This window comes from Psammomys obesus, unplaced genomic scaffold, assembly GCF_907164565.1.
Source record: "Psammomys obesus unplaced genomic scaffold, mPsaObe1.curated_primary_1811, whole genome shotgun sequence".
In the NCBI taxonomy this organism is placed as follows: domain Eukaryota; kingdom Metazoa; phylum Chordata; class Mammalia; order Rodentia; family Muridae; genus Psammomys; species Psammomys obesus.
Window position 1 is genome coordinate 30,720,704 of NW_026592890.1, and position 13,700 is coordinate 30,734,403.

The 13,700-nt window shown below is 41.0% G+C and overlaps 1 protein-coding gene across 1 annotated transcript; it reads left to right on the forward strand.

Moving 5' to 3' along the window:
* Positions 1 to 977: 977 nt before the first annotated feature.
* Positions 978 to 3,709, forward strand: Calhm4 (calcium homeostasis modulator family member 4). The gene is made up of 2 exons (XM_055615859.1): positions 978 to 1,538; positions 3,323 to 3,709. The coding sequence occupies exons 1-2, from the start codon at positions 978 to 980 to the stop codon at positions 3,707 to 3,709; spliced, it is 948 nt and encodes a 315-aa protein (XP_055471834.1).
* Positions 3,710 to 13,700: the final 9,991 nt, after the last annotated feature.

Genomic DNA, 13,700 nt, shown 5'->3' on the forward strand with positions numbered 1-13,700 from the left:
GGTAAGTATTTGGGGCTAATCATTACCTGTGCTCAGGTCTGTCCTCAGGGTTCATCTACCTCTTGCTGAAATACACCCTTTTGTAATCCTCTTAATGAACACATTCTCTTCATCTTTATCTGTTTTAATTTTGATCTGTCTTGAATGATGCCTTGCTGCTACTAAAGCCCCTGAAGACATATTGTGTTCTAATCTCTACTGTCACTGCTCTGAACTGGGCTCTAGGTCTGTCAACAAACATCTCTGTTTTGATGTGGCTCTGTTGTGCTTAGCTTCTCCCCAGGCCACAGTAGAGGACAATGCAGCCACTTTTGATGAGAACTGATAGACTAAGATCAGAAAGAAGAGGAGAACCTCCCCTATCAGTGGATTTGGGGAGTGGCATGCATGCAGAAAGGGGAGGGAGAGTGGGATCGGGAGGGGAGTAGGGAGGGGCTTATGGGGGGATACAAAATGAATAAAGTGTAATTAATAAAAAATTAAAAAAAAAAGAAAACCTTTTGGGAATGCTTCAAAAATTTAGGATTCCTCTAATATTTAATATTTTTCACTTCTCTTTGTTTTGTAATGCTTTTGGCCGTAGAATCTGTTTGTCGCTGAGATAAGAGTGTGTCAGTTTTGCATCCTCAGCTGTGTTGGCTGACACTTAACATACTGTGTTGTCCAAAGTGGTGCATAGAAAGATGGAGGGAGTCTGCCTGTAAAGTGTGCTGTGGTCCTCCCGGAATGAGACATTGAAAAGTTCTCTTTTCAGAGAAAACTGAGATCCCTTCCCTTTCTCGCAGCTGCAATCTGGTGTGAATGTATTAGCTCGCGATTCATAAAATACATGAGAAGAGACTAGAATCCTTTAAACACAAGGATGTTGGGTTGCTCGACACAACCAGTTAAACCAGTGCCGTCCTATAAAATGGTCACAGCTGGTGGAGTCTAGCGATCAGAAAGGGTCACCAGCTGGCTGTGTCGGAACTTCCACGATGAACTCAGCTCTCAACTGTTTTGTGTCTTCTCTGCAGAGAAGTGAAACGTGCATCAGTTCTTTGATAGCGATTTTGACTGCCTGTGGGCAGCAACTGTTCTCCTCTTACACTTTCAGTTGTCCGTGTCAAGTCGGAAAGAATTTCTATTACGGCTCAGCTTTTCTCGTGGTTCCTGCCTTGATCCTTCTGATTGCCGGCTATGCTCTAAGAGGCCAAATGTGGACAGTTGCCAGCGAATACTGCTGCTGCAGCTGTACCCCTCCATACCGGAGAAGCAGCCCCCTGGAGAGGAGGCTGGCCTGCCTCATGTTCTTCAGCGTCACCGGGAGGGCGCTGGTTGCTCCACTGACATGGCTGACGGTGACCCTGCTGACAGGTACCTACTATGAATGCGCAGCAAGTGAATTTGCCTCTGTGGACCAGTACCCAATGTTTGCTAATGTCACCGCCAGCAAACGGGAAGAGATCCTAGCTGGATTTCCATGCTACACATCAGCTCCCTCCGACGTGATTCCAGTAAGAGATGAAGTGGCTCTTTTACACAGATACCAGTCACAAGTAAGTTCATAACCATTTTTTTCTCCCCCAAACTTACTACGTTTTCTATGAACATATTGCTGTTTCTCATAGTATCTGAATTCAGAGCACAAGTCAAATCCCATGTATCAAAATGCATCCTACTAGACAGCTTCATGGACATAGGTGTGAAGCTGAGAAAACAGGTGGACCTGTTTCACTCTGGTTGCTTTACCATTTAGTAACCAGCACGTTTTTGTTTTTGTTTTTGTTTTTATTAAGTTGTACTTCTCCATGCTTCACTTTGCAGCTGTGAAAAGAAGATATAATAGCATCTGTCACCTAAATGGTTGTGAATGAGAAAATGAGCTAATACATTTAAAGAGCTCATGACTGTGCCTAGAGTCTGTTAAAAATAATGAATTTTAGTAGCATTACAAAAATAGTTGAACAGTGCTATGTTTACTAAATCTCATTTGTCTGTTTGTTTTCACAATTGCATTTGTCTATTCTAATTTTTTTTCAGAAATTACAGAAAGCTCAAGTATGTTTTTAAAATTTCCAGTGGTAGTTCTACATAAAATGTATATGGACAAATTAGTGTCAGAGAGTAGAACAGAATAGGAGGAAGACAAGAGCCTGCAATACTTTTAGGTTAAATTTCAGAAGTGCAATTTTACATTTTGGCAAGAAAAACTCATGAGTTTTCCCAAGGGATGAATTAAAACATAATTTTCAAAGTACTGAATGGAAAGGCTTCCATAGATTTTGGCCTCTTAACATTCAGTTATTTAGAGACTGTTCATTTAGAAAAGTTAAAAGCAAGACACAGAATCCTGAAATACTGCAATAAAACCCGGTTGAAGAAAAGCCAGCAAATTTCCATTAAGATATGCTTCATCACAAGTGGTTTTTGTTTTTTTGGAAGGGGAGGGGTTTTTTGTTGTTGTTGTATGTTTGTTTGTTTTTGACTAATCACAAAACCCGCTCATCGAGAGGAGCTTGTGAAAGCTTGTAGGAAAAAGGCTAGAGGCAGAGGACTTCTGCACTGCCCACCTGTGACTGTGCACTGTTAGAATTTCTAAACATTAGACCTTGCCTTTGTCAATGACCTACCAGTTTTTAAATGCTTAAGAACAATACGGGTCGGGGGTGTATGTGTGGAATCTAAGACAAAAACATCAGTGTTTAAAAAGCAGGTATGAAGCAGTCACAAATAAAGGTAGTTTATCTGAAAAGGAAAACATTAAGGAACCATGAGGTATAGTTGTTTCCTGACTTCTTTGCTTGCTAAAGATAAGAAGAAAGAAGAATGCAGGAAGCTATACCTGTGAGTACTTGGTAGCAGGTCACTGAAGACGTCTTGGGAGGCTGCCATTAGTCTCCATCACACAGTCATTTTCACCACCATCATTATCAAACATTAATTAAGCCCCCAACAAACGCATGGGTCCATACCTAATGATCAAGAAGGAAGACTGGGTTATAAGCAAAGGACAAGGTTTAAGCATTTTATATAAGGTTAATTGGTGGTTTATAGCATCTATCACTTCAAGGGCAGTCAGTACTTAGAGTCTATCCCACATTAACAGGTCAAATTCCTTTGTAATATGAAGGCTATGCTGAAATGGCTTGACCTGTCTTCCATCACAGCTATTTCCATCAAGTGATCATCATTATATATTATATGATAAAAACCAGAAGCAAAGATCTTTACCTACATTTAGTTTTGAGGTCTGTCAGGCTCCCTCTTACTATGGCTGTTTCTTGAATATTTGCTGTATGGATGCTTGAGCCCACTAACCATTCCTACCAATTATGCATAGATGCTGGGCTGGATTCTGATCATTCTGGCAACCATTGCTCTCCTGGTCTCCAAATGCCTGGAAAGATGCTGCTCTCCCCTCACCTCTCTGCAGCATCACTACTGGGCCAACCACCTCCAGAATGAGAGAGCACTTTTTGAGCAAGCTGCAGAGGAGCACTCCCGACTTCTTATCAGGAATCGCATCAAGAAAGTGTTTGGCTTCGTTCCTGGGAGTGAAGATGTCAAGCATATTCGTATCCCTTCGTGTCAGGACTGGAGAGATATTTCTATACCCAATCTTCTATGTGTGGGTGACACCTCACAGGGTCCTTATAGCTTCCTTGGAGACCGGGTGGTTGAGGAAAATGAGGAAGTTAAACAAGAAGGTATTGAATTGAAACCTTAATAGCTGCACCTTTCAAAGTTCAGGGTGCTTGATTTTCCGATGTGCGAGTTTCAGTACCAACTCTTTCTTTTCTTTCTCTCTGACACTTATGTACAGAAGTCCTTCCCAAATCCTATTTCCAAAGTCAATTTATAGAGCAACAACCTCTGTAACTTTATGAAGTTTCATCAGGTTCTTGGAACGATGATTGTGTCATGTTGATCCATTTTAAATGGTTATGGAATTTTAAGTCATGTCAAATTGGCATTTAGTTTTGTTGCTCAGTACCTGTTTGAAAATCAGTATATCTGAGTGTTATTTTGTCATACACCCATAACAGCTACCTCAGAGAGCTGCTGAGAAGATTAAATGCGATGGCAAGATTTACCACTATGCTTTTCATAGCGATGAATTCAAAGCAGCATCATTTTCCATCATCCTCTCTGAATTCCATCTTCTATCACTGCATTTCTCCATTCTAATTTTTAGTTTTCTCCATGTCTTCATTTACATTATAAATTCTATTATCTTCTCTTCTTTCCTTGGATCTGAATATGTAGCCTACTAGCAGGAAACGTAGAATAAAATGGACTTTCTGAAGTGGTATCAATGAGGAAAGTTTTGAGTGCTATCCTGCGCTCAGGGAGGATGATGTATCCTTTATTTATCATTTATTCTCAGCATCGCCTTTTCTTACAAAGCTTCCCCTCGGTAAGCCCACACAGGGCTTTCAGCTGCACCCTTTCATTGTCAAACTGTTCCTTTATGTTCACAAACCTCTTTAAGGGACTGAGGCATGAAGTTGTACAACTTCTAGTTGTTTCTAGAACGCAAAGCGAGTGATGGCTCACTGGATAAGAGCAAATGCTGCTCTGCCGGAGAACCTGAGTTTGGTTCTCAGCACCCATGTCAGGAGGCCCACACCGCCTAAAATTCTAGACCCAGGGTACCTAACATAGGTACCTGCCTCCCAGCACCATAATCCCACAAAGATGCATACATACCCATAATTAAAAAAGAAATAAATAGATAAATAAATAGAACCCAAGTAAGAGCTGGCTTTCCCCTGCCAGGCTTTGCCAAATTCAGCCTCTAATATCTGACATCTTCCAATATATCTTGATTAGATTTGCTTCAAACCTCATTTCGGTCTTGTTCCCTTAAGCACCTGGCTGATCAGTCCCAAGACGGATCTGAGAGGTTTTGTTTATTCGCTTCTTTATCCAAAAATGATTTTTGATTGCCAGAGAACCAACTGCTGATGGTCAGCTTGACTTTCAAGGAGATCAAATAACTGGATTATTTGAAATGCCACTGATTTCTTAGTAATCCATTTGTATACCGTTATGAAGGATTCTATTTTGTGTCAAGCTCTGGGTACTTTGTCCTGACAGAAAAAAAGTAAGAATGAAATTTTTGAGGAAACAAAATTCTTTTCAGGATTTTTTTCTGAGAGTAGATTGCTTAGCATGTTTTGCTTGGTTAGGAGATTGCCCTGAACTGACTGTCAACCCTTATAGATAGCCTGACCAGAGTCAGACCGTCTCTCCAGGCCTAACTCTTTGCTTTATAAAGCGTGGATACTGATCTATTACCTTCTGGAAGGCAAGGAACTGAACCAGATGAACTATTGAAGCCCCTTCCTAAGCTGATAAAATGTTCCTGTTTGCTGTCATTTAGGTGAATTAATGTGTACAGAGCAGTGGTTCTCAACCTTCCTAATGCTGCGACCCTTTAATACCATTCTTCATGTTGCGGTGACCCCCAACTGAAAAACTGTTTTTGTTGCTGCTTCATAGGTGTAATTTTGCTTCTGTTAGGAGTCATAATGTAAATACCTACGTTTTCCAATGGTCTTGGGCGACCCCTGTAAAAGGGTCATTCAACCCCAAAGGGGTCAAGACTCACAGGTTGAGAACCACTCATAGATTTTTCTGGAATATAGACCCATGTTGCTTCTTCATGGAGCTCTATCTTTAGCTTTCTTTAAAAACAAAACAACAAGAACAACAAACAAACAAACAAAAACCCATCAACTGGCATTCTGCTTTTGAAAGAGTTTTAACAGGGGCCTGGGAAAGCTAACTCTTACCAGTTAACTGTGTACTCAGTGCTGATACAATGTTACAAAAGCAATTTGAAAACAAAGTAGATTTAAGTCGTGGAAGGCCCCTCAGGTTCTAGTTGCCTCCATATAGAATGCCTCATTCATTTTATCCTCAAAATTCTTCTAAAGCTCTAGAATTCTCTGTCTTCTCTGTGCTGGGATTTACTAGTAAATGAATAATTTTCATCATATTCAGAATTTGTTTATTAGTTTTCAGGACCTGGACCACAAAAAGAGACTCTTCAATAAGGTTTTCAATTAACAGCACAATCAAAGAATGTATGAAGTTATTATAGTGTTACATCACCAGGAAGATTAATAGTTGCTTATGACTTAACACTAGGAACAGCCCGGGCTTGCTTCTGAAGCCCTTTCTACATCAAACTCAGAGCATGATATAAAAAGTTTACCTTCTGAGCCAATTAATCATGATCATGGCATTTTTGGTAAGGAAGATGGAAAATCTTGGTCTACATGGTTTCAAAGAATTCTTAGTGTCTATATGAGTATTTGAAGAATCATATATATACTTGGGATTTCATTGTATTGTGTATCATCCACTTCAAGTAAAATAAATTAAAACTCCTTCCCCCACAACTTTGCTGTATTATTTTGTTCCACAGCTAGCTAGGTAAAAAAATTTTTCATTAGGATCATGGCACTTTCTCCCCTTTATGCATAATGGATTTATGTAATTATAAAACATATAATTAAAATCAATTATATGCGTCAACACTACCTTATATTTTGCTGCCAAGTGCTTTTGGCTTGCGCATCAAATTTTGTGGCTTGGCAGAGAGAGGCTTACCAACTTCTCCTTTGTCAGATCCACTACTCCACCAGGATTTGGACCACTTCCTTCGCAGGAGAAAAATAAACCCATAGCTTAGCTATGGCTGATTCTGATTCTTTTATGTTATCAAAGCTGAATTGCACAGAACTTACTTACAGTTTGTCATCCTCATTGTTTCTGGGCTCTGTGTTCATTCCCAGCTGTGTTTTTGTTTAAGAATTCAAGTTAATGCTGGTAATTAGAAACAGCAGTGTGGAGGAGGCTCCTCACTTTAAGAGTACTTGCTGCTCATAAGCGCTCTTGCAGATCTGCATTCTGTAGCCAGCACCCACACTGGTAGTTTATAACCATGCGTAGCTCTAGTCCCAGGGGACCTGCCCCCCTCTTTTGCCCTCCTCTGGTGCCTGCATATATGTGTCCCATGCATGATCTCTCTCTCTCACACACACACACAAATAAAAATTAAAAAAACATTAGTGAGCTTTTCGTCCCCTTGCATCTAAAAGGCAAGCACATATTAACCTTCACATTTTGAAACCACATGACTATAATTAAAGACCTTTTGAATACAGAGCACATACATAATTGCTATCTCAAAAACTACCGAGTGTAGAGACACAATTTTAGTTTGAAAAATGCAGGAACATACCAAAATTTAGATGTGATCAAGAAAGAGCAGGGTGACAGGCTTGGGGGAACAGACAGGTTTGAAACTGGTTGTGTGAGCTGGAAGGTGACAAGTCCACACATGTGACTTCTCTACAGCATAATGTACAGTGTTTCTAGACAGGCAAACAGCATTGTTCTTGCTCTAAATCATTTGTCTGTGCTAAGCTCCAAGACGCTCCAAGACTACTTAAAACTTCTCTAATCTCAATATATAGGACTACAGCTTTTGTGTATGAGTGCCTCTGTTGCCACCTAGTGGTTGACATGGGCAGATGCACCTATCGGCAATGGGTGACTGCAGTACAAACTGAGCATTAAAATAAATAGGAAATCTGAAGTACTCTAACATTAAAACAGCAATATGATGGATTAAGAATCCCCAGTCAGTAAATCTGAGCACAAACATTCTCAACCTGAAATAAAAACACTCTCAGAGTAACCACCAGTCTTTTCTGGAGTATCAGGTTCTCTCTTGCTTTCTCTCCCCCTTCCTCCCTCCCTCTCAGGATCAGTCAGGACAGCACTATAATGTAGTTTCTTTCAGGAGGCCATAGTTCTGAAGGGTTAAAGTGGAGATCAGGGAAACACTGTCTCTCATTACTCATATGGCCTTATGAATGCATGTCAGTCTTTCTGGAGCTTTAATTTTCCTTCATATGAGATAGGTGAGGATGATTAAGTTGTAGGAGTGGTCAAGTAAACTATTTTGAACACAGATGTATTTGAAGAGCAGTTCTTGGGAAACCTATATTGACCATAGAACGTTGCACATATATATACAGACACATTCACATGCCACAGAATGTTGTCATAAGTCATTCCTCTACAGGAGGAATCAGTCTGAGAAAGTGTGGGATTACTGGGGGGAATCACAAACATTGCCTACTCACCACAGGTAAGGAAGTAACAGTATACAGAGCAAAGAAACAACTCTACCAAGTTCAACTTGGCAAGACAAAATAATTACTGGAATCACTCATAGGAGTAGAGGTGAGGGGTTGCTTACAGGAGAAGGGGTGTCTCAGACAAGCACATCATCTAAAAAGCCCACACTATGTGGGTGACAGCTCACACAAGGTACACTCCCAATCTCTCTGCACTGTCTTTACTGTTTATGTAACTTTCGAAGAGGAGAAGTCTTGTGGATCAGGTAATTTTCGAGGCTTCCTGGCACTCTTGAATTGTTTACTTCCTGAGTCTTGAGGAACCTCCACTCTGGAAGAAATATTTTAATTTGGAGTATATTGCTACACAGGAGAAGGGAGAGTCAACAAAGAGTGCCGTGAGCTAAAGAAGGAGGGCATCCTCTACAAAGAGGCAAAGATGTAGATGCTTTCCAAGCGCCAGCAGAAGGAACACTGTCTTGCTGGCATCTTGACTTTGACCTGTAGAGGCCTGTGTCAGACTACTAAAATTCTATATTGTTCTTACAAACTACAAGATGATCAATCTGCATTTCTTAAAACTGCGTTTCTTAATTCCTTAAATCACCGAGTCTATAGAAATTAATTATAGTGGGAACAGTGTGGTATCGTGGCACATACCAACACATCTCGAGAGTTTAGGTATCTAAGACCTTTTCAAGGCTGTTTCTAACACAAGATTGTATCTGCCCTGGTAGTCCACTTAGGCAAAACTGTTGCTCCTAGCCTCTATCATCTATCTACCTATCAATTATCTACCCATCATCTTTCTCTATAATTGTTTGTATAAAAAAAAACACAATGTAGTCCAACTTTAGGGTGTTGAAAACTGCAAAAAGGAAAGCTTGTATTAGCTTTATTGGATTCATAAATGCTTCCCTTCTGTCTCTCTCTTTTCAGCCTAGGACTAACTGTGTAGCTCAGGCTGGTACTGAATTAATGATCCTCCTACCTCAGCTGACTGAATACTGGAAATACAGAAATATACCACTCCAGGCCTACAGGCTTCATTTTAAAGCCTGTAATTAAAATATATTCTTTTAGTTGGCAGTTAGCATTAATAGACTGTATACTGTTAGTTAATTTCATCATACATTTCTGGTTTTGAATGAGGAAAGCAAATGGCAAAGCAAAAAAAAAAATTAGTTTGTTCTTGTTTTATTTTGTTTTTCGAGAGAGGGTTTTACCGTGTAACCTTTGGCTGTCGTGTTTAAAGGAAACTCAATGTCCCTGGGACTTTATGGATTGTATACGTTTTACACATCAAGCTGGCTTGCTATTGGAAATACTACGCTGCTGTTCTTTCACTTTAAGAAAGTCATCTGCTAAATAACCGTCTTTAGTAGAATAACTGAAATAACTTCGAGAAAGGTTTCCTCCCTCCCTCCCTCCCTTCCTCCCTCCCTTCTTCCCTCCCTCCTTCCTCTCTCTCTCTTTCGATAAAGCCAAAGCGTCATTTCTCTGTCCCCCAAACAAAATAACAGGTCATTACAGGTAGAACAAGAGGTAATGATTATTACAGAATTCTGTCCCCCTTGCCATCAGGGCGCCCAGCCTTCGAGCTTTCTCTGAAGTATCCTGGGTAACAGTGTGGGACATGCCAGTGAAGCGGCTTTGCACAGCAGCTTTGTGCCCCCGTGTGGCCAGAGATTTCCGGGTGCTCGGCGCCCAGGTGACAACTCCTGCCTGTGTCTCCGCCCTGAGAGGGGTGCCTGCTCTGCCTTCCCGTTGCACCCTGGCACCCCGGGTGCACCATCAGCCCGAGATTGAGCCCTTCGGGTTGGATCGCTGTCTTCTGGCTGCTGTTCAATTTTGGAAGCTCTAGGGTGGATCAAGGACTTCCTCACACTGGAATAAAACCTAAAGAAGAGTTGCTGGCAGGTCTGTCACAGGTCTTTCCTCCCACCTGGCCAGGTGTATTAGGCACCTGCAACCAGTATCAAAAGGGATCTTGCTCCAGGAAGGAAGTGAGATTGGCTTGAGAAGTGTTTGGAAGATGCGCTACAAATCTGGCCGATTTCGAAAATAGAGAGTCCATCACATTTTCCTGCATACTTTGGATAAGATTTTTATTTACAGCCGTCAACAAAACACATTTTAGCCGGACGAGGTTGCATATGCTTTTAATCCTACCTCTTGGGAGGCAGAGGCAGGCAGATCTCAGAGTTTGAGGACAGCCTGGTCTACTTAATGAGTTCCAGGAGAGCCAGGGCTGCACAGAAAAACTTTCAGGGGAGGAGGGGGTTGGGAATAAAACAAAATACAACAATAAATAAATTTTTAAAACTTAACAAATCAAGAGAGAGAGAGAGATATCTAGGGTGGCTTTTACGTGTAGCACCTATTGATGATGTATGCTGCTGCTAGGTCCCTGAGGGCAGTCAGGTAGTATCGCCTGATTATTAACACTGTCAGTGCCACTTCTATCGAAAAGACTGTTTGGATTTGGTTAAAGTTTACAGCCTGAAAACAAACAAAATCCCCCAAAAGCTACTTCGGCCAGGTGTGGTAGTAAATGCCTTTAACCCCAACACTCTGGACACAGAGGCAGGAGTCCTCTGTGAGTTTGAGGCCAGTTTGGTTAGCATAGCAAGTTCAGATCATCTAGGGCTATGTAATAAGATTCTGTCTCAAACAAAACACGCACAAAAAAAAAGATAGCACGCTGGTCGACAAAATTAAAAGTGAACATTTGACATTAAAGAACAGGAAGAGGGCTGGTCAGTCTAAACTATGAGAAACAGAACATAGACTGTGTGTGTGTGTGTGTGTGTGTGTGTGTGTGTGTGTGTATGGTATGCATGCATGCATGTGTTTCTGAATGTTCAAATGTGTGTGCACATATGGGTGTGGATGCATTTGTTTTCTTGCCTAAGGAGGCCAATATTGACATCAGGTAAATTCCTTGGTCGTCTTACAATTTATTTATTGAGGCAGGGTTTCTCATTGAATCCAGAGCTTACAAATTCCAGTTAGCATCTTAACTGGGGGTTCCCTGTCTCTGCTTCTCAAGGGCTGAGGCTACAGGTAGTTGTCACACTCACCTGGTTTTTATGTGGGCTTTGGGAATCTAAACCATAGTCCTTATGCTTGCAGTTGATGCATGTGTAACTCCTTGTTAATTCTAAATCTTCATGAATAAATCTACTATACCTTAGATGGTCCCATAAAGTCTTTTTTTTTTAAATTTATTATTGTGTCTGTGTGTGTGTGCTCTACATGAATAACAAGTGCCTGTGGGTGCCCATGGAGGCCATATGAGGGCATCAGAGCCCATGGAGTGCAAATTATAAGAAGTTGTGCATAGGTAAATAAAGATGGTGAGAACTGAACTCAGGTCCTCTGGAAGAGCAGCAAGTACTATTAACTGAGCCAACTATCTCTCTAGCCTCAAGGGCTCATGAAATTTAAAAACACATTTTTAAAGCAATGAATTGCTTAAAAAGACAGTTCTGTTATTTCACAGTATGCTAATTGTATGAAGGAGTTTATTTTAATAGGCCAAGAATGGAGACAGAAGACTCAAATTTCAAGTCTTTCTCCCCAAGAACTGAATGTAAATACATTTAAAGGATAAAGATGCATGCTTCAGGAAAAAGAGGCTATTTTGCACAAAAATCATCAGTTTCGTGGCTCTTGAAAAAGGCTTGTGCAGAAAATGATGGTGTTGGTAAGATTTGGTGGTAGAATTGGCCTTGTGCCATAAAAAAACTCACCAATTTGACCCTTGTTTATCCCCAACTGAAGAGTCAATACATTCAATCAAATGGTCTCAATGCTCTCAAAAAGTGACTCAGGCTACTGTTCCTACAAACCACATGTCAGAAAGCACCACCAACAGTTAATCTAGGGTTAGCTGTAACATATTCGGCTTTGAGGCCTTCCAAATGAGTGTTTTTAAGGCCAACTTTGTTTTAAAGAAGAACAACTCAATTGTTCAATTTCACCAATGAAGACTAAGGAGGCAGATGGTAGTGTGAAAACCTGCTAGCTCAGAAACACAGAGAAAGCACCCAGATGACCTTCTTACTTAGTAGATGTCCCAAAAGGAAAGCCAAAAGCCCAAAAAGCTAAAAGTCCCTTCTTCTCCAAGCTGTCTAAAATATCCTTCTCTCAATGTCCCTCCTTTAATCCCTGTCATCTGGTTGCTTAGTCTGCCTCTTGACATAGGGTTAACTTTATTTAATCCTGTAAACAGAAAGCTCTTGGATTAAAGGTGTATAGTAGGGCTGAGGTACTCTAGAACCAGAAACAGGTTTCTAAAGTTCACAATCTCAGTGTTCACAATGGGATCAAACATCCTACACCAACTGAAACCAAAGTAACTACAAGCAAATGAAGCTGGAGGGCTTGTTTCTCTACCCCAATGATGCCTCCAGTGCCTCAGGTACAAGCCTGACTAAATTCTTCACTTTCCTCATAGGAAAGTTTTCATTTTAATTCTTGTTCACATTTGTTCTGTGTGTTTGAAGCTATTTGCATTTTTTCACTAACCAACCTTGTCCTTTTTTTTTTTTTTTTTTTTAGAAGAGAATGAATGTTAATGCCCCTGAACAAGAATGAGACCACTATGAATGACAAATTTTGACCTAACTTGAAACAAGCTTTATTAAATACTGGCGACGATGATGGACACTGGCCATGTTCATACTGGGGATTCCCTGAGAATGATACCAAATTACATTAGTGGGAGGCTTATATAGGAAAAATCCAAATGGCTATGTACTTTCCACATTAGTACAATTGTGGGCAAGCATACATCATGATGTACTTCCTGCTTATCGTGCCTCATACCAACATGTGGTTAAGCACGCCTGTGCTGTTGGAGCAACCAGCCTTGTTTAAGGAAGTGAAAACACATGGCTTGTGATCTTACATGAACAGCCCCATCATCCCAGGAAATTATCTGTCCTTAGGCAATGGGGCTTACTGATTGCAGGCACTTTTGTTTTATAGATCTGCTAAGAACAGTAATTTAAATTTGAAGTACAACTCTAGCCATGGAGAGAGAGAGAGACAGACAGACACAGAGAGACAGAGAGACAAAGAGAGAGGGAAAGAGAAAGAGTTGGTTGGGGGGAGATGGTCAGAGAGGATATGAAAGTTGTGTCTTGCAGGCAGAAGAGAAGGAAAACATGCACATTTTATTCCTCATCTGTTTGCCTCACTTCCTGTTTTTACACAGCCATGCCAGAAGTACAAGTTTTCTCAGAACTAGTGCTGCCTTTGCTTTGATGCTTAGAACTGAGAGGTCTTCATTATCTATATGGTTTAAAAATAAAACAGCGGGGCCAAGCTGCACAAGTGGCAGCTGGGGCGTCACAACCAACACAAGGCATGACTGCCTGCTGTCAGAGGACACCTAGAGGAGGCTGGGGTGGGCTGTAGACGCCCAGGGGCCCACTTGCCATATAGCCCACCCACAGTGGGAGCCACTACCATGTACAAGTTTGGGAGAGAAAGACAAGTGGAAAAGTTTGAGTATTGTGAAGAAAGGTGGAACTGAAGATGCAAGGGTGG